Source organism: Clytia hemisphaerica, unplaced genomic scaffold, assembly GCF_902728285.1.
Source record: "Clytia hemisphaerica strain Z4C2 unplaced genomic scaffold, Clytia hemisphaerica genome assembly, whole genome shotgun sequence".
Taxonomy (NCBI): Eukaryota; Metazoa; Cnidaria; class Hydrozoa; order Leptothecata; family Clytiidae; genus Clytia; species Clytia hemisphaerica.
In genome coordinates, this window is record NW_027104471.1 from 837,080 (window position 1) to 856,152 (window position 19,073).

Below are 19,073 nucleotides of genomic sequence, written 5' to 3' on the forward strand. Positions count from 1 at the left end.
ATCTCGAGAAAATGCCAAAAAAACCGGTTTTTTCCGGCATATTTCCGGCATTTTTCGGCCGGAAAAGTACGTTTAATTGAAAATCAGGCTCTGTCATATTTTAGGTATTGCCATTTTGCATCAGTTGTGCAAAATTTCATGGAAAAATATAAAGTACAGCTCGAGAAATTCAAGAAATACGTTTTTCCGGCGAAAATTAGGCTGTTGTTCCGGCGATTTTTAGAAAGTTCCGGCTTCAAAAATCACTTTTATTGACAATTAAACCATGCTTGATGGTAGGCATTGCTACAAATAATGTTTTTGTGTGAAAAAACAACGAAATATAAGGAAAAAGAAAGTCCAATGAAAATCTGCAAAAAAAACGGCGATTTCCGGGATATTTCCCGGCATTTTCAGCCGGAATAGAATTTTCTCAAAAATCGGAACTAATCCATGTTTTTAGGCATTGCTAATACGCATCTTTGTGCAAAAAATCAGAAAAAACTAATGATGAAATCTCGAGAAAATGCCAAAAAACCGGTTTTCCGGCATATTTCCGGCATTTTCGGCCGGAAATGATTTTTTTTCGAAAATCGGGCTCCGTCACATTTTGGGCATTACCATTTTGCATCTTTGTGCCAAAAATTAGGAAAAACTAATGAGCCAATCCCGAGAAAAGCTGGTAACGAACGGACGAACGGACAAACAGAGGTTAATTTATAGGACCTACAGCCCACCGGGGTAGGTCCAAAAATTAAAAGGTAGTAAAGTTTCTGAAAAATGCTGTCAGTGGTCCTCGAACGTTGCATAATCGTATTAAGTATTGATAGCGCTGAATGAATGGATGAAAAGAATGAATGGATTCAGAACTTGAATCGACCATCTTCATCAGTGTCTCGTCTTTCCAGTTTCTTTTGTGGTTTAGGTGAGCTTCTCCCCGCCTTCTTCTTATCAACAACCGACAACCGATTGGCGACGTGGGGCGGTTGATCTTTGGGAACGCCCTTCCTCTTCTCTTTCTTACCGCTCGATTTCTTTAATAAACCTTTCTTGGCCGCTCGCTCCATCACTTCACTCACTGAATCCTCCTTGATCTGCAGAACGAGTGAAGTGTGTAAATGACAGGACTCTCAAAGAAATTCGCATATAACATTAAAGAAATCCAAATATCACAATGACAATAAGCACTGTACTGTCAAAAATCAACTTGGTTATTTCTTTGATCAGAAGGTTTAATAGTTCAAATAACTAAGAAAGAATAATATCGAAAAGCAAACCTTTCGTTTCAACAAAGTGACAAAGAAACCATCCATTTTGTACGAAGGTTCCACTCTCAAGAAATCCCCATCTAGCAAAAAGAAAGAAAGCACATTTGATACACTTCCTGTAAAAAGGGAGGATGAGTTCCATTGAGTTTAAAGCCCCGAAGGGGTTAGAGATGAATCTGTAACCTTTATCAAGCAAGTAAAAGTGAAGCCTTAAGATTTGCGCCGCATTGAGAATGACAGATTAGATCTAGCTCTTTCTTTGTTTTTAAGCGGCGTGTTTCGAAATCTTGCGATAGCTTTTACTTCCAATCTGGCGTTTGTGTGAAAACCATACGGGTCACGCGTTTTGGATGGGAAATAAGTGGCTTCCTTTCCCATCCAGGAGTTTCCAGTTTGAACCCCTCGAGCTTTAAAATTAATGATGAGTTCAACTTTGTCTTTGTCTTCAAATAGCTTTTAAATCTTATTATTTAAGTCAATTACAAAGCATTTACCTTGGCTAGAGGTGAAAATGTCTCTCATATCTTCCAAGACGACACACATCTCGAAACGATTCTTGGAATTTTGCTGACTCTGCAAAACGCGTTGCACCAATTTCTCATTTTCTTCAGGGAAAGTTGAAAAGGAACAGTAAACAATGGATTGGACATTTGGGAAAGAGAAAGTAATCCTGATGGTAGAGGCTTGTTCTTCCGCTAGACCTCTGATCTTGACTGGAGTGGCTTCTTTAGACAGACTGCTGGCTGTGTCTGCTCCTTCCTGTATGATAAAGTCCACCATGTTCACTACACCGCTATTGGAACAGGGTGGGTTACAAACGATCAGTTTAACGGATGAAAGCCGGTCATCGATCCCCACGATGTTCTTGAAATCTTCACTCAACAAAACATAATCTATTTTGAACTGTTAAGGTCCGTGATATCTATCTGAAAGCGAACAAAGGATAAGACCTTGAATAACTACGAGTTAATTTTCAAAAAATAAAGGCAATAAAAAGTATTGGAAAACACTAGGTGAAAGGATACTTGATATTCCAATATTTTTCAAATTTTTCTCGACCTCTACCGCTTTGTCACCATGACAACCAAAGATAAAGAGACGTTTGTTGGTGCCAAGGAAGGAACATAAGTATGCCGCCAACGATCCTGAAGAATGAAAATATAGAAGATGATTATTTTCTTTGGATGCTCTTTTGATGTTTAACGAATTCGATGATGGCATCAAGTAGATTTTTAGACACTTTTTGAGCTTTTTTGACCATTTTCCAAAAAAGTCGGGTGTTTTAGAGTCCATAAAGCCTTAAAATGTCCTTAAGGGCTCGGACCATACTCGAAAAATTGATTTAAGTATTTGAACACAAAAGTTATGTTTTAGGTTTTTAACACTTTTGACAAATATTGCTTTTATAAATTGCTTTTTAATCAAATCCCTTAAGAGTAATTAAGAATTTAATTGCAAAAATGACGTTATGAACTTTAAAGAGACGTTAATTATATGTTGCATCACTTTCTTTTATAAAAAGTTTTAAGTTTTAATGGGTAATTAACCTTTTTGTTTCGAAGTTTTTTCAAACTGCCCCGCAAAGAATTGAACTGTTTTAGATTTTTCGGAAAAATTTTCTAAATTAACGCATCAAAAGTTATGGCTGTTTTTCTATGAAAAATTGGGATGGAAAATTGGTCAAAAAGCACTATTTTCAAGATTTTGAAGCAAATAAGCTTTTAGAAAAAAATTCCGAAAAAATAATTTTAGTTCGATAAAAGATAAACCATCTACTGCAAATAATTTTTCAAAATGTTTTTTCTTCGCCGAAACTAAGCTTTTCAAAGTTGAAATACTCTTCTTCGCGAAAGTCTTCATTTTCTTCTTTATCAAATTTTTTCATTGCGATTCTTAAATTTTCAGACTCACGGATAATTGGCCTAACAGAAAATGTATAACATGCCACAGTTTTGTGTGCTACATCAAGTAGAACTTTATATTTTGTAAGTGACAAATATTAAAAATTCACTATGGTCAGAGACCTTAACTTGTTCTTCAAATTTTGGCCATCGAAGCCTTATGTTCTTATAAAAAACGTGTAGCCTTTTAGAGAAAGAAAGATACCAGTTTCAGGATGAGTGAGGACGACATCACAACCACCGTTCACCATATCATGATTCTCCTTGCCATCGGTTGCCGGGAGAACAGCGTGATGATGCGATTTCTGTTGCACTCGACACACTTCATCGTGTGCACGCCGACACGCCTTTGTCATCAGGTAACGTGGTTTACTCTGGAGAAGATATCGAAAGATTATCGAAGCATTTATTTGTTACGAGCAACACATATGGTGAGTTTTCTATTGGTAGACAGAACTGAACTGGACCAGACAGAATTTCGAGCTTAAAATGTGCTTATGTCATTGTATGTTCGAGAGAGTTGTAGTATACTAATTTTGGTCATATCAGAATTTAATGATCTAACTGAAGTATTAGTCCTTTTTGTTAAATTCGACTTTTGGAAATTGATGATTTTTACGCACTTTCCCTTGCAGCTTTGCCTGTAACGTCAGTGATCTGGCCATGATAATGATACATTTTGACATCTCTTATTCGCATACTCAACTCCAAAGGTCTCCAAATATAATAAACTTTCTTTAAACGATAAAAAATTCCACAGTACAAATTGTTGTCACGGGTCCAATGGAATGGTCCCTCAGTATTGTAAACATGTGCATAATTCAAAACTACTTCTTTTACACGAGAGGAGGAGAGCAATCATGCGAAAAAGTAGAGAGGTTCAGTGGAATTTCTTACAACATGTTATTTTGGATCAAAAATGAAAAATGGTGTGGAAGAAGGTGCTTACCATTGGAACAAGAGACGAATCCAATGCTAATTGATGGTTGTACACTTCATCTTTACACCATGCAGGAAACTCCAACAAGTCAGTGTTTGCACCATCTTCTTCATAAGAGAAATAAAGTCCGTTATCTTCCGATCCACTCAATTCTTCTAAAGATTCTTTGTAAACGAAACCATCGCTCTTCAGCTGATTGATGATACAATGTGCGTCAGCCACAAAAGGGTTGATCCACGTGAACAAAGAATGACGCGAGCCATGTTCGTTACGTTCCTTCACTTCAGCCGGCAACATGGCGTCCAAGGAGAGAGCGCACGCTTTGATGCGATTCCTCGCGAAAGCGGAACACAATTTCACTTTATGTTGAAAGAAAGCTTTCTGGATATCATGGATATGATCCAAATGGTTTTTGGAATCAATTTCGATCTTCTTGCGAACGGATTCACTGAAGCGAAAACCATGATCGTAGAAATCCAACAACATCACCATCACCTTGCTGTGGTGGTACGTCTCCAACTATAGAACCAATTGAAAAATTAGTTCAGAAATCTGGCGACAAAAACCCGTTTGCTGAATCCAAACCTTCTGTTTTTTTATATATGATGGCGATGGCTTCAGCTACGGAATTTGTTGCCAGGAGAGACCTAGTACAGCTTTCTGTGCTCGTATTTTGATTGGCTAGGAAATCTCGAAATGGAAATGATTTTACGCATAATGACTTTTGAGAGTTCCCTATATCACTTCAAAATGACAAAGAATGCTTCAGAAATGAAGAATAAACTTTTTTTTTTCAACGTAAATAGTAATTGCTACACTTCATAACGTTTTGAGAAGGGGTGTATAGGTCTGGCTCTCTTGCCAACAGTATATCTGGAAAAATATACTCACGGCATAGTATAAGAATGTCGCGGCTGGAATATGTACCACATTGTCTTCTCAGTTAATTGCTGCTCTATCTCTGTCTCCAAGCTTTATAAGAACATCGAGATGCTCAGTTTATTATTGGTAGATAGTTTTTGAAATTTTTCTCTTATTTTCCTTCACAAAAAGTTTTTTTATTGCTAGATATCTTTGAATCTGTACCCAATAGAACACTTGAACTAATTTGGACATATTTTAGGGATGTTTTGTGGAAAAATAGTTTTTCGCCAAAATTGAAGTTATAAGAACTATATTCAAGATGACAACTTTCTTGTCAGTTTGAATGATAAATTTTGAAAGTGCTGGCTTGAAACTTTCACAGTATTATCTAGATGTACTTTTTCATTGATTTCTAAAAAGATTTCACTGAAATATTGCGAAGGCATTCGAGGCACTTTGTTTATTTTAAATTTCTTATTGTTGATAATGATTTTACAATGCAAGTGTATTATCAAGGGTATAATTAATATCTAAAACACACTGAGAAGTAAGTATTAACGACAAACCAATAAAATTTACCATTAAAGATGCTACATTACTGATCTCTTGATAAAAAAATGTCATCAAATACGACAGAGATAGAACAACAGTATGAAGTTAGATCGCCGCCAAAATTCAATCCTTCAAGTCGTCCCGTCGTACTAGAAGTCGTCCCGTCGCAGTTTTCGGTAGTCGAATCATCCCAAGTTTCAAGTCCTCCCGTCGCACTATAAGTTCACAGGTCGTATTTCTTTTAAGTCAAGCCATACCAAGTTTTTAGTGGTTCCTATCAGAAGTTAACTCGTCGGAACTTGGTACATGTTCCAATCATGTACGTTTAACTGTTCTCATAAGTGTTCATGTCATCCATCAGGTATATTAGGGAGATAAAAATATAAATTCAAAATTCAAAATTGTTTTCAAAATTTTGACATGGCTCTAATCAATAAGTAAATTTCCACACGTGTGTTTCCACCAGCTTCTATTTTGAACATTGAAGTTTTCCCTGGGTGAGCTCTGCACGTGCAAAAAAAACTGCACACCACACGAACATTACATTATCTCCACAATATTTTGATTTTTGATATACAAAACAAGTTTTTTATTCGGAATAGCCTAGAGTCCAACTTTTTGGGATGAGTCGACTGCCGAAATTTGCGACGAGTCAACTTCTGAAGCAACGACTCGACTTAAACTTTGGAATGTTTCGACTTCCAAAAGATTCCGACTTGCAGACTTCTAATGCGACCTGCGGACTTCTAGTGCGACGGGACGACTTCTAGTACGTCGGGACGACTTGAAGGATCGAATTTTGGCGGCGATCTAACTTCAATCAACAGAAGTTCAGATGTTATCATTCCAGCCGCGGCGTTCTTATACTATGCTTACGGGATGTGTTAAGGTATGTGGACACCCTTTATGACAAATTCTCTTTCCTTGGCCATATCTTTAGAACAACAAATTTTTGTACATCAAAATATGTATTTCTGAAAGCCAGTAATTAAAATTTAAAATTTCAACATTGCCTACTTCAAAGAAGGTGAAGTCGCCCATAGCTTTTAAATTCTGGAAAAATAATTTCGGTACTATGTTCTGAAGGCCTTTGATATGTCATATTGCGGAAGAGTTTCTACTCAAAATTTTTAACGACACCATTTTAAAAATTCAATAGATTGAACTAAAAAGATTTTTCTTTACATTGACTTTAACTCGTTAAATCTTGATAAAATCTTTGTAAAAATATTGAAAACAAGCAACGTGCTGAATGGACCTACCTGATATAGGTAGTCGGAAACGTGTTAAATGAAAATGTTCGAACGAAATGGAAAAGATAACAGCATAGCATAGAGATGCGTAAACTTGAAAACATGATGCAACTTGTTTCACGTCGGCTTTCCGATATTTTAGAGCTAAGTAGCCCCAAGGAGTAAACAAAAACGATCCTTTCTTTCATAACTCTTTCTCATTAAAGATAAAATTGAATGAAGCAACTTCTACAAATCTGAATTCGACCCAAATTTGCCTAAAATTTTTCTTTTGAAAATCGGGCTCCATCAGATTTTAAGGGCTCTGACCATAGTCGAAAATATGACTTTAGTATTTGAACATAAAAGTTATGTTTTAGCTTCTTTAACACTTTAACAAAGAATTGCCTTTTTAAATTGCTTTTTAATCAAATCCCCTAAGAGTAATTAAGAATTTAATTGCGAAAATGACGCTATGAACTTTAAAAAGACGTTAGTAATATGTTGCATTACCTTCTTTTATAAAAAGTTTTAATGGGTAATTAACTTTTTTGTTTCGAAGTTTTTTTATACTGTCCGCAAAGAATTGAACTGTTTTAAATTTTTCGGAAAAATTTTCTAAATAATGTATCAAAAGTTATGGCTGTTTTTCTATGAAAAATTGGGATGAAAAATTTTTCTTCGCCGAAAATAAGTTCTTCAAAGTTGAAATACTCTTCTTCGCAAAAATTTTCTTCTTCGTCAAGTCTTGTGGGCTACATCAAGTAGAAATTTATATTTTGTACGTCACGTACAATTATCCTTGAAATCTGAAAATTTAAGAATTGCAATGAAAAAAATTTGCCACTGGCAAATATTAAAAATTCACTATGGTCAGAGCCCTTAAACGTTACCATTTTACATCATTGTCCAAAAAATCAGACAAAATACCAAGGCAGTTGCGACGTTGCGAGAAATGCTCATTTCCCTAAAAATGACAAAGGGAAATTTCCCCAAATAAGATTAATAAATTTTTACGGCCAAAAAAAGTTATCCGAAAAAACTGATTCAGCCACTTTTTAAAGAACTTTGCCCATTATCATTCATGCAATGATCCTATTTTTAGACACTTTTTGGACAAATTTGCCCAAATAATTATTGTTTCGAAAATCGGGCTCGATCAGATTTTAAAATTTACAATTTTACAAAAAATCAGGTAAAATACCAAGGCAGTCGCGAGGAATGCTCATTTTCCATAAAAATGATAAAAGGGAATTTCCCCAATTAAGAAAATCTGATTTTTACGGCCCTAAATTTGCCCAAAAAAGTTTTTTACAAAAATCGGGCTTCGTCACCTTTTGGGTACTGTCGATTTGCATCTCTATGCAAAAAATCGCGAGAAAAGCTGGTAACAGACGAACGAACGAACGATTAAAGGACCTCCGGGGTAGGTCCAAAAGGTTAATTCAAATGCGCTTTTTAAGTTTGACCTTTCGGGAATCTTATAAAAAAGAATGGAGTCGATAGCTAGTAGTCACTCATACACTTTAACTTCGTTAAAAGTAGTATGGTATAGTAAAATTTCATTTTTCTCTACATCGATTTGAAATTTTTAGCGAGACAATTGCTGTTTAATTGATTAATCAGCAAAATGTGTCAAAATGTTACTATTCCATAGATGTGAGAATAAACGTAAGCTGGACCTTGTCTTTTCTCTTTGTTCTTTCCGAAAGAGACAATTAATGAGTAACATAATTCATAAAGCAAACTCTGTTTTAAAATTTAAATTGTTATAACTCTGGACCAAAAGCAAGATTTTAAGATCGCGATTTTACCAAAATGAAATCCAATAACTTTTCTTCCACTTTGGCTTAAAATTTTTTTTGAAAAGAATTCAGAAAAAGGGTGTTCACATATTTTAAGTGAGCTTTCATTTTCACAGACGCTAACCAAGCAAAAATAGGACACGAGCTTGAAAACACCCTAAAGGTAAATAAAGTGAAATCCTGCAGTGATAACAGTATCAAAATACGTACCTTGAAATAACTTGAATAAAATGTACTATCCAGCAAAACATCTTTCAAAATGCCCTCGACTATAAGGTAAACGCAAGAAAAAAAGAATGAATATTAACGTTGAAAGTCTTACTAATTCCACGTCCTACAATCGACAAACTTCCGTTCTCAATGAATGGAAGCCAACTTTCAAATTTATTGGAGAGAAAACCTCACAACCGATACATTTCGACATTCTATACCGGAATATGATAACCTCACGTTTTAGATTTAAAATCAAAGGTTTTTCGCTCTCTTATTCCATTTCAGCGGGTTAAAATATGAAGACCTAAAGAACGGAGCTCGCAAACTAGATTTTTCAAATCTTTTGATTTTCTAAATCGAGAAATTTGATTAAAATTTGATTTTCAGAACAGATAAAATTCGGAGATATTTTGCAAACAAGTTAGGCTTCATCGAGGCCTTCAATATTATTATTTTGGTTAGCGTTCAAGAGTCTCACTGAAATTTATATTCTCGATTTTTAAATTAGATTTTTACCTCGTTTTTACCGGAACAGGCGGACTATTCATTATTTGATAAGTTCCAGTATTTGGTATAAATTTGATTTACCTTGGAAAGCGGGCATCAACTGTTAACTAAACTCATAAAACTCAAAAGAGGAGAAAGTCACTTACATCTTTTAGCAGCAAATGCTAAACTATAGGCTCTTCGTTTTTCGAATTCATTTTCAAACTCGATTTTCGGTTGGACGACGGTGTTGTCTTTCAGCAATTCGAAAAGATTGGCAGCTTTATTGTAAATGGTATGTCCAAACTTGATCTGTGCTCTTTCTTCTCGCGAGATGGGTCTTTTACTGTTATCGTCCAGTATTTCCCCCTCTCTCTTATTTCGATTGTGATCGGTCAAAGAAGGCCTCCTTCTTTCTTTTCGGGAGGATCCTTTACGTGATTCCAGTTTCTTTCGCTCAGCTTCAGGTGTTAACAAGAGTTTGATGTTTGGGTCTCTCGCCTTACTACTCTTTGTAGCCATTTTCCTTCTATCGTCTGTTTGTCACCTGGGTGAAAAGAAAAATGAAAGCAGAATATGGAAATCGTGGAGCTTATCCGCCTTCACGTTTGACTGTGAGATTTTGACATGAATATAAAACAAAAGGATATAAAAACATCCTTTCTCGATCCACAATGGAGATATAATATCAGTAAATGGGGATATTTTTTCTTAATTATTCTTTCAGATATTTTTAAGTTCCGTCCTTTTCTTCATCTATTAATTATAGATGAAGGAGATATTGGAATTTCAGTGTTTGGCAGGATCAAAATAAAAATGAATGATAAATGCTGATTGGAAATCACGTACGTCCAAAATATTCGATTCGATAAAAATTCAGAAAAACTCAGACATTCTTTTCGTGGTCAGTGCGTGGTCACTGCATCCCATATTTGCATGCTTAGCCCACTTGTAGAGAGGTTCCTTGCGTTGAGGTAATCGTTTGCACTCTCTGGTTATCCAAGCAGGGCATTTTCCAAGCACTTTTCCTTTCCACCGTTTTGGTCTGAACAATAGAATTTCAATTCAGGGGTTTTGAATGTCACTATCATAGTTGGGCGACAAAGAATTTTTTTGCCTTCCAAAATGTCCTAAGTTATAGGTATAAGTTTTTTAATGCATCATAAAAGCCTAAAAATTCAAATTTGATTATGGAAAATAACCTTTATTTATCTTCGAAAACTGCTTGTAGACTCATTGCAATACATTGAGTTGATTTTCCTTCAAGTTTTTTCTACTTTCCATTACTGTACAATTATGTTTAGGCTGGATAGCTAGTGAAATGGGTTACCATGTTAGTCCAGATACTATCAGGGATTCATTAATGCAGAAGATCAAAGGCAAAAGTTAAAAAATGCTTTTAGATTTTATATCTGGAAGGAAACCCAAAGTGACAATGCTGCTGCATAAATGTGAAATGCCCATAGCCATACAGAGGAGGATAAATTGTGCTACTTCAACTCATACTTCCCATACTTTAACAACTTTTGAATATTCCCAATTATAGTTTATCACCAAATATTTCAAATATTCTTAATGAAAATAAGCTTAAGCTTAAGATTCATGAGAAGTTTTCTAGTTTATCCCTAATATATGAGAATCTTTAGAAATTTTCATTTTCTTCAATACCTTCTTAAGCCTTGAGCTTTTTAAAAACTTCTCGACAAACTTATACTTAAAAAGTGACAATTAATATCTAAATTTATAAGTAATCCCAAATTCCTTCATTCTATTATCTCTAACACTACAACACCCACCCAGGCCCAGTAGGATTTGTTTTCAGCCAGTGGGGATAAAAGTAACGGATCAAGACTTTGATGGAGATTGCTCTTCCCACGTTTTCATGGCTGGAGATTTGGATTCCATTGTTTTCAAGCCAGAAATTCAGGGTATACACTCATTTTTTTTATAAGCATACGGTAAATTTCGGCTGAAGCTCACTATGCTTAAGTTAAGCTCAATTTTGAGCCTCGACTTATGCTTAACCCTATGCTTGGTCATTGAAATACAAAGTTAATACAAAGTTAATAAAAATAAAAATGGTAGACGTCATACGAGTCACTTTTACTGTGTAAAGATTTGTTAATATTTTAGAGGATATTTTATCTTTTACATTCACAAAAACGAAAAGCTTATTGTAAGTTTAGAAAGTGTACATTCTTTAGAAACCAAGTTGTGTTATTTATAAGAGATTAAACAAAATCAAATCACCAGTTTTGTTTGTATCTTCTTCATTCTTCTGTTATTTTCTGAAGTTTTGGAAATTATGATTCTAAAAATTTCATTGGCTGAGCCTCAAGGTATGTTTAGCATATGCTTAATTTTTCTGGAAATTTGAGCTTCATTATGCTTATAAAAAAAATAAGTGTAATGCGTTCTTTGAAAACACTTGAAATTCAATGTTTCTAAAGAACGTGAAATACTGCACATACAAAGAGATAATTTTCAGCCCAGTGTATACCAGTATCAAATATTTCCAACGTTTACTATTATGATGTAGAGTTAAGATGCTTGATCGAGAAACGCTTGAAATAAGAATTTTCTTAAATCTTTCTCTTTCTGAATGAATCCCTTATGGGACTCAAGTAAAATAAAGCCCAGCTCGTCTTTCAGTGTTAAAGATAAAACTGAAATAAAACATAAACACAATCTTGTTTACAAAGTCATGTGTCCTGATTGTCCGGCAAACTACATTGGTGAGGCTGGAAGAAGGTTACAGGAACGGGTCAACGATCACGGAGGAGGAGACAAAAACAGCCACGTTTTGAGACATTCCTTAGAGCGTGGTCACAGTAAAGTTAAGTTATTAAGAATTTCAATACATTAGGAAATAAATTTTACACAGAGATACAAAGAAAAGTCAGTGAGGCATTCTTTATTAAAAGTCAAATGCCCGTACGATAAACATTCAAATACTATCTAGGCCTATTTTTTATTGTATATATGATTAAAAGAATCCCTTGAGAATTAGCAATATAATATACTGGTATAGTTTTATTGTCCTTTGATTTAGGTTTTATGATAGGTAATTAGCCTCTTTTATTTCAAATTTCTTTTAAACTTTTTAAACATTTTACAGATAGCTAATTTTCATTACAACAAAAATTTTTACTGATGATGGTACTCTGTTAGAGGCCAAAACGTTTAGAAAAATAAATTTCAAAAATGAACTGAAAGCAGCTTGCACGGCATTTCGGACTTTAGGTGTCGAATCGGGTTCTGGGCCTACTTTTTGAAAATTTGTGTTTTTTGATACTCGTCTTTTGTCGTTTGTCTTGTTCTTGTCTCTTTGAACTTGTTTGTTTTGTCTGTTGTTTATCCCCTTTTTTGTTTCTTTGTTTTTGTTTATTTTTCTATGTTTGTTATCGTCAACTGCTCTAACTTGGGACTATCTGACAAAACATGGGACGGCAAATTTGTTTTCTCCTTGAATCTTGAATTCTGTTTCCTGAGTATACTGCAATTGCGGTACATGAAAAATTTAAAAGTGACGTTTATACTGCAATTGCAGTAAGAAATTACTACCGCAATTGAGGGATTTCCCTGACTGAGTGTTTGACGTCATCCTTAAAACATGTTTAAAGCCGCAGCGCCTGTCGCAAGTTGGGGACTCCAGATTGCATTTGTTAGGTTTTTGAGTGGTTTTTGGTGTTTGTGTTTATGTGATTGCTGTTTTGTTTTTCTGCTTGGCTTTTTAAACTTTATGTCTAGACATTTCTCTTTTGGTTTGTTGGTTCTTTTTCGCATAAAATTCTCATTTCTTGACAGAATGTTTGATTGGTTTGATTTATATATTTAGAAAAATTCAAAAAAATGGAAAAAAAACATATAATTATAAAAATATTAGTCCCTTTTTATGTTTCATCTTTATTTCATTTAGTATTTTCAACACTTTCTCTCCTTGAGGTCAGATCTCTGATCTTCACCATATATATATATCAACAGAACAGTTAGAGCATAGAGGTATAAAGCACGGCTATTCACACATGAAGCTTAGAGAATCGTGCAATGTAGATGGGGCCTTAAATCGCGTGTTTTTGTTTGGGCGGCTGGCGGCCTCAAAATTTATCTTTTTTGCTCATTCTTGTTCCTCGAATTACGAAAAATTTTGAAAATCGGAGAAATTTGGAGAAGAATCCTCTGGAAACCAAATTCTTTGGAGGTTAAAAACCAAAAATCAGAAGTCAGAAAAGTGCATCCTACTTCGAGCAATGTGGAATTTTTTAGACTATAGTTTGAGGACACCTTCAAAGTATGCTTCAGGAATAAGCTGATGGAAATTTAATGCCCAAGCTTTAGAGAATGGATTTGGATGTTCTGGAAAGGAGAAAGACCATGCTACCAGCAGGTGAAAATTCTACATCATGGTCATTTTTTTCTGTGAAGCTATGTCTATTCGAAGATGCACTATATTTTGTGCCAGAATTATGTCACTACTGCTGTTAGTGAGTGGTTTTCAAAGGTGATTCTTGAAGTTTAAGACCTAGCTACTGCCTATGAATTACCATTATTGTTGTCAAACCCTATTTAAGAACCAAGCTTCATCATAATATAGAATTTAAAGGCTAATTTAAAGCTTCATTACCAACTAATTTTTGTATCCCGCGATATATAATAGTGTCACAATAAGAAAGTCTTTCCTTACACAATCTGACTATTAGCATTACTACGTAGAGCCAGCCATCCCTATTTCTTATAGGCTCTTATAGGTTAAAACAATTCAACCTTCAGCTCTTAGTTGATATGTGTAAATTGCAAAAGTGACATTTATATAGCAGGGCGTAACTGTGGGTGAAAATGACTAGATTAGCTACAGAGTACCACAAGCACTCGGCAATTTTCTTGTCTGCTTGTCTGATTGATGGATATTTCAATAACAGACTTAACTTAACACAATCATTATTGTATTCCAATTTTAGGGAATTGACTGGCATGGTTTGTCAAGATTGCTCGTACGAAATCGCGCTGTGCGTTGAAATCCATTTTCTTGATAATGCATATTGTTCATCTTGACTTATGGTCAGTACAAATAATTGTTGAATGTTCGTGCAATGGCTTAGATCTAGTAAGTTTTATTTTTAAAAATGGATGAACATTTTGTACCGTAACCTTTTCAACTGACTTTTTCACAAAACCTTTAAATTGTCAAACAATGTTTTGTCCAATTTCATTTTTAAATTGTCAATTTTTCATATGATTATAATAATTTTCAATCCCTTTTTTTTTCAGGTACAATTTATCGCTTGCAAACCGAATACTGATTTTCGAAGCAGACGTTATGATTACGGGTTGGGAAATGACATACACAGCAGAATAGAATTCCTGTTGTTGACTTTATGACGTGGTAGATGACTTTCATGAATAGATTTCTTGGTATTTTAGAACATTAACTTATACACCTAACCTTTGTTATTTACATATGTTGATCATGGATGAGAAATGTATTCAATATTTACCTTTTCTCACAATTATAATCTGATAATATAATGAATAATTGTATTTCATAATTATATTAAAACCTGTACTTTTTAGTCAGTCCATCATTCAATATAGCTAGACAAAGTCTATACTTTATTTAATTTACATTTAATGAAGAGTCCCCCAGGGTGCGAATGTTGTATGTAGCTTGTGTGAAAGATGACTGGACTGACAGTATTTGATCGATGACTTTTAATTTACATTCTACTTAGCATCAGCTGGATTAGTCCCCCATTTTCTTATTAATTGTAGCTTGAAACTCTTTTCTTAATATTGGTAAACCAAAACTTTTTCAAACATTTTTTATAATGAAGCTTTTTACTTCTACAAAGGAATAGAACCTGAAGTAGAGAATTCTACAGCTAACAGGCAGGTTTCTTTGATTAAAGCCTAGAAAGCTTTTGGAACTTTTGGACCCCCCCCCCCCCTCCAGTCCATAAACTTTCCATGAGCTTTGCTTCACTAATTAGCATAATATTTAGAAAAATATTCTTGTTATTTAATATTGTGGATTATTTTCGATTGTTTTTTATTTTATATATCCTTATGTAATCAGTCATTATTGTACACCAATTGAATCCTATACCGACTGAAAATATTTGCAAGAGATGAATTAAAACCTAATGCAAGTCTTGTCAACGTACTTTTGTAGTAATTTTTATATATCTTAAATGATGACACATTAGACCTTGGCCAAATATGTCCTGTTTATTTTGTAAGTAAACCCTCTCTTTTCACCTTTTTATTAGCAGTTCTAAGTAGCTGCATGGAATTTTGAAGACTTTTTCTTCCATCTTTTAATTAGGTTGTTTTCAGAATTAAAAGAAACATACAATTGTATAAGAAAAGAAGCTTCTAAAGCATACTAGGCCACGAGTTTGCTTGTTTTTTTTTTGTTTCCCGCGCAAATTTTACGCGGTTTGCTGACTGGAACTAGGATTTTCGAATGTTTTGGACGCTAAAAGAAGGAACAAACGAAGCATAAATTTACTGAAATAGGTGGTTTACTTTGGCTGAATACACCTTTTTAAAAAATGACAATGACTTGCAAACTGTTAAAAAGGGAATTATCAGCCCTTAGTCTAATCAATGAAATATTTCTTTGACGTCAATCTCCATTCGTATTTCGAATCAGAGCCATTCTTTTGGTGACATGCAAGCTTGAAAGCCACGCTCTCAAAGATTGGTTTTAGCAAGGAAAAGTGTTTTAATGGTATGAAATTAATTATTTTTTTCTAAAGAAAGGTTCTACTTGCCTGTTAAAATGAAAAACCTGTATTTTATAGCTTAAAACCCCTTCAAAATAGCAAGTTTAATGAAGGGCGTTAATTTACGCCCGTAAGCTTGCTCCTCCCGCCCTCTCGCCTACATAAAGCGCCCAAATCTAAAGCTTCGCGGGAATAGCTTGCGCTGAATAGCCGTGAAAGAAACAGGAGAAGTATGCTATTGTAACCATGCTCGCCCTACGATTAAAAAAATTACGAGGTATGCATGCTCATAATCTCATACATCGTGCATTTTTAATGAACTCTTTTGTTGATAGGTGAAATCTTACTGGCTAATTTAAGTGTTGGAAATAAGATGAGACCAGATTCATTGTTTCTGACATATGTGTAAGAAAATATTTGGATTAAAATAAGGCCTGTAAACTTTGCAATCCTTCATCAAATGACAAGATTTTTCGATCAACATTTTCTTCAAGGTGAACTCTATTGCTTAATACTTTCCTCCAAAATTCTCCAGCGACTTTTTGTCTACAAATTGGGTCTGAAATTGTGTGTGCTTATACAGAACTTTTTATTTTCTGGCTGGAGAAAATATCTTTTCAAAACAAAATTTAATGGATGACAAAATTGAACGCAAACTTATTTCGTGGAGCTAAATTTTATTTTATTCTTGTATATTAGAAGGCTAGAAATCTTCGATGCTGATAGTAAGAATGTTCAGAGCAAACTTGAGTTCTACTAAAAAGTCGTATTTCATCGAGCGAGCCTAGAATTTCTTTTGATTTATTACATAAAAGAAATCAAAAGACTTTAACGACCAATTACCGACAAATTCATCTCCTGTCTTTCTTTATACCTCTATGGTTAGAGGCTGAAAACACACTCTTTCTTTCGAAGGGTCTCGAAGGACACATCAATTAATAAAAAGTCTATAAAATCAAAATAAGCTTCAACGTGTGCATCTAAAGAATTCAAAAACTAAATAATCAACTGTACTAACCGTATTGTTTGGTAAATCGTTATGAAATCGATAAATCACAGCAATCTCTGACCCATCAGTGACGCCATTTTAAATTTTTTGTTTACGCTTTCACTGATCTCTAAATCCTTTTAAATTGGTACACCTGGAGTCTTGGATTACAGCACAGATTTCTAAAATGAAAGCTAGAAGGGGGGGGGCGTTTATTTGGCACCTAAGAGTAAGTAGCTGTAATCTCCGAGCAGATCGGGCTAGCTCGACTCGAGACTTTTTGTCTGCAAATTGTATTGTTGTTGTAAGTAAATCTATCACTAGATTTCAAAAAATGGACTTTTGTGTAGACTAGTAAACTAGCGGGTAAACTAGTCGTTGAAAACAGACCCATATACAAAAAATTCAAACTCAAAAAAAAAAAGAATCGAAGAGGTGAGGTTGCGTGTCTTTTCTGAATTTCCAATAAAATTAGTCTACACAATAGACAGATCCAGGCTTCAAGCATCAGTTGATCCCCTGGACATTCGAAATTACCCTCGAACAGAACAAAATTACCCCCAAATAAAGCAAGTTTACCCCCCCCCAGGAAAAGGCAAATTTTATAGATTTTTTATTACCACCACCCCCGGACAATATATCCTCCACCCCCATGTACGAACATTTTCTGGAAGAGCCCAATATGGCCCAAATGCGGTCAAAAACCACTGACCTTTATGAGGGGGTCTATCTAACAATCCTGCATTATAAAAATAATAGACAAAAAGAACGACAAATTTCATACATCATGATTGTGTCTGGCGCGTTCTGGATGGGAAATAAGTACTCTGTACCAGAGTGTATCTCACGATTATCGTAGCGTAGTCCTCTACGGCAATGAATTTTGAAAATAGCCGTAGATACTGGGCTTGTGTACAGACTAGGAAATAAGTGGCTTTTCATATTCTCTTGGCTGGGAAAGATTAGAGATTCTACTCTAGCCAGCCCTTCGGGCTTTAAACTCAATGTCTTAAACCTTTCTCACAGGCAAGAGAAAAAGAGAGAAGCCTTTAAAATGTGCGCCTTATTTTTCATTACGGATTGAATCTAACGATTTCTTTGTTCTCGAGTGAAACATTTTTGAAAATCTGACGGAAAATGTTACTTTTAATCCGGCATTTGTCTTGTGTGAAATCCACGCGGACCTAGTCTGAATCGCAGACCTCTACAAAACCACAGGTAGTATAGGTCTGCTTAATGATCTACCAACCGCTTTCCGGTTAGCAAAGGAAATCTTGGCGAGTAATTTGATTGACATTATTGTGCGCGCAAAAACGATCGTTTCGAACGTTTTCAATGGAATGTTTACATTTGAAATTCGAATCCCAGACCAGAAAAACAAAACAGAAAAAAGATAAAAAACAATCTGATGCGCGCATTATGTACAGTCTGTAGATTTATTTTTGACTTTTGCTTTTATAAGATATCTGGTCTGTAAATTTATCAAAACTTTCCCACCTGAAAAGATACAAAGGCCACACGGTATTAAAAAGTGAAATGCCAAAGCTGAAGAAAAGTCCTTTATTTGTTTTAACATTTAAAGGCCCTTGTTGAAGGAACAACAACACTCCCTTTTGTAGAATCTTAAAGAAGTAATGTCAGAAATATTCAATATGACCCCCAAAATGTACTGTATATACAACTAGAATACCTTGAAATAATCTGCAACATATCTGTAGAACTGACAAAACAATTATCTGGAGCCAAAGTGATCAACCAATCCAGTGTGGTAAAAAATTATGCACTCATGCAAGTCCAAATTAAAGCATCAAAATGTAGTTTTATCAAGCAAAACTTTGTTGGTGCACACAGAAGATACATCAGGGCACTTAAATTCAATAAATCTAATTTCTCATCTTTTACAAAATCTCCACATTAAACAAGAAAGGAGGAAGAAAAACAAGCAAACTTCCTTCCGCCTACTTTTTTTTCAAAATCCAAATATATTTTCCAATCTATGATTTGGTGCCTCACAGAAAATTTAAACATTACGTAATGTTATATTTGTAGACACTCGCCAGCTAAAAATGTCTTTAGCCGTATATCGGCTAAAGGCGGCAAATCTCTGGACAAAGGAAATA

General features: G+C 34.7%; 1 protein-coding gene and 1 long non-coding RNA gene across 3 annotated transcripts; one reads left to right on the forward strand and one right to left on the reverse strand.

Moving 5' to 3' along the window:
• Positions 1 to 447: 447 nt before the first annotated feature.
• Positions 448 to 17,101, reverse strand: LOC136821288 (putative methyltransferase NSUN7). 2 transcript variants are annotated; one of them, XM_067077520.1, is made up of 9 exons: positions 16,984 to 17,101; positions 9,408 to 9,787; positions 8,752 to 8,810; positions 4,098 to 4,607; positions 3,354 to 3,522; positions 2,273 to 2,392; positions 1,742 to 2,140; positions 1,257 to 1,327; positions 448 to 1,073 (listed from the first exon to the last, which is right to left on the reverse strand). In XM_067077520.1, exons 2-9 carry the CDS (start codon positions 9,760 to 9,762, stop codon positions 843 to 845), a joined length of 1,914 nt encoding a protein of 637 aa, XP_066933621.1. In that variant the 5' UTR covers positions 9,763 to 9,787; positions 16,984 to 17,101; the 3' UTR covers positions 448 to 842. The 2 variants fall into 2 exon arrangements, with proteins under 2 accessions (XP_066933621.1, XP_066933622.1); XM_067077521.1 differs by lacking the exon at positions 16,984 to 17,101 and adding an exon at positions 16,809 to 16,954.
• On the forward strand, positions 13,212 to 15,381 carry LOC136821289 (uncharacterized). The gene is made up of 3 exons (XR_010848716.1): positions 13,212 to 13,627; positions 14,199 to 14,344; positions 14,509 to 15,381. It is a non-coding gene; the product is annotated as an uncharacterized lncRNA (long non-coding RNA).
• Positions 17,102 to 19,073: the final 1,972 nt, after the last annotated feature.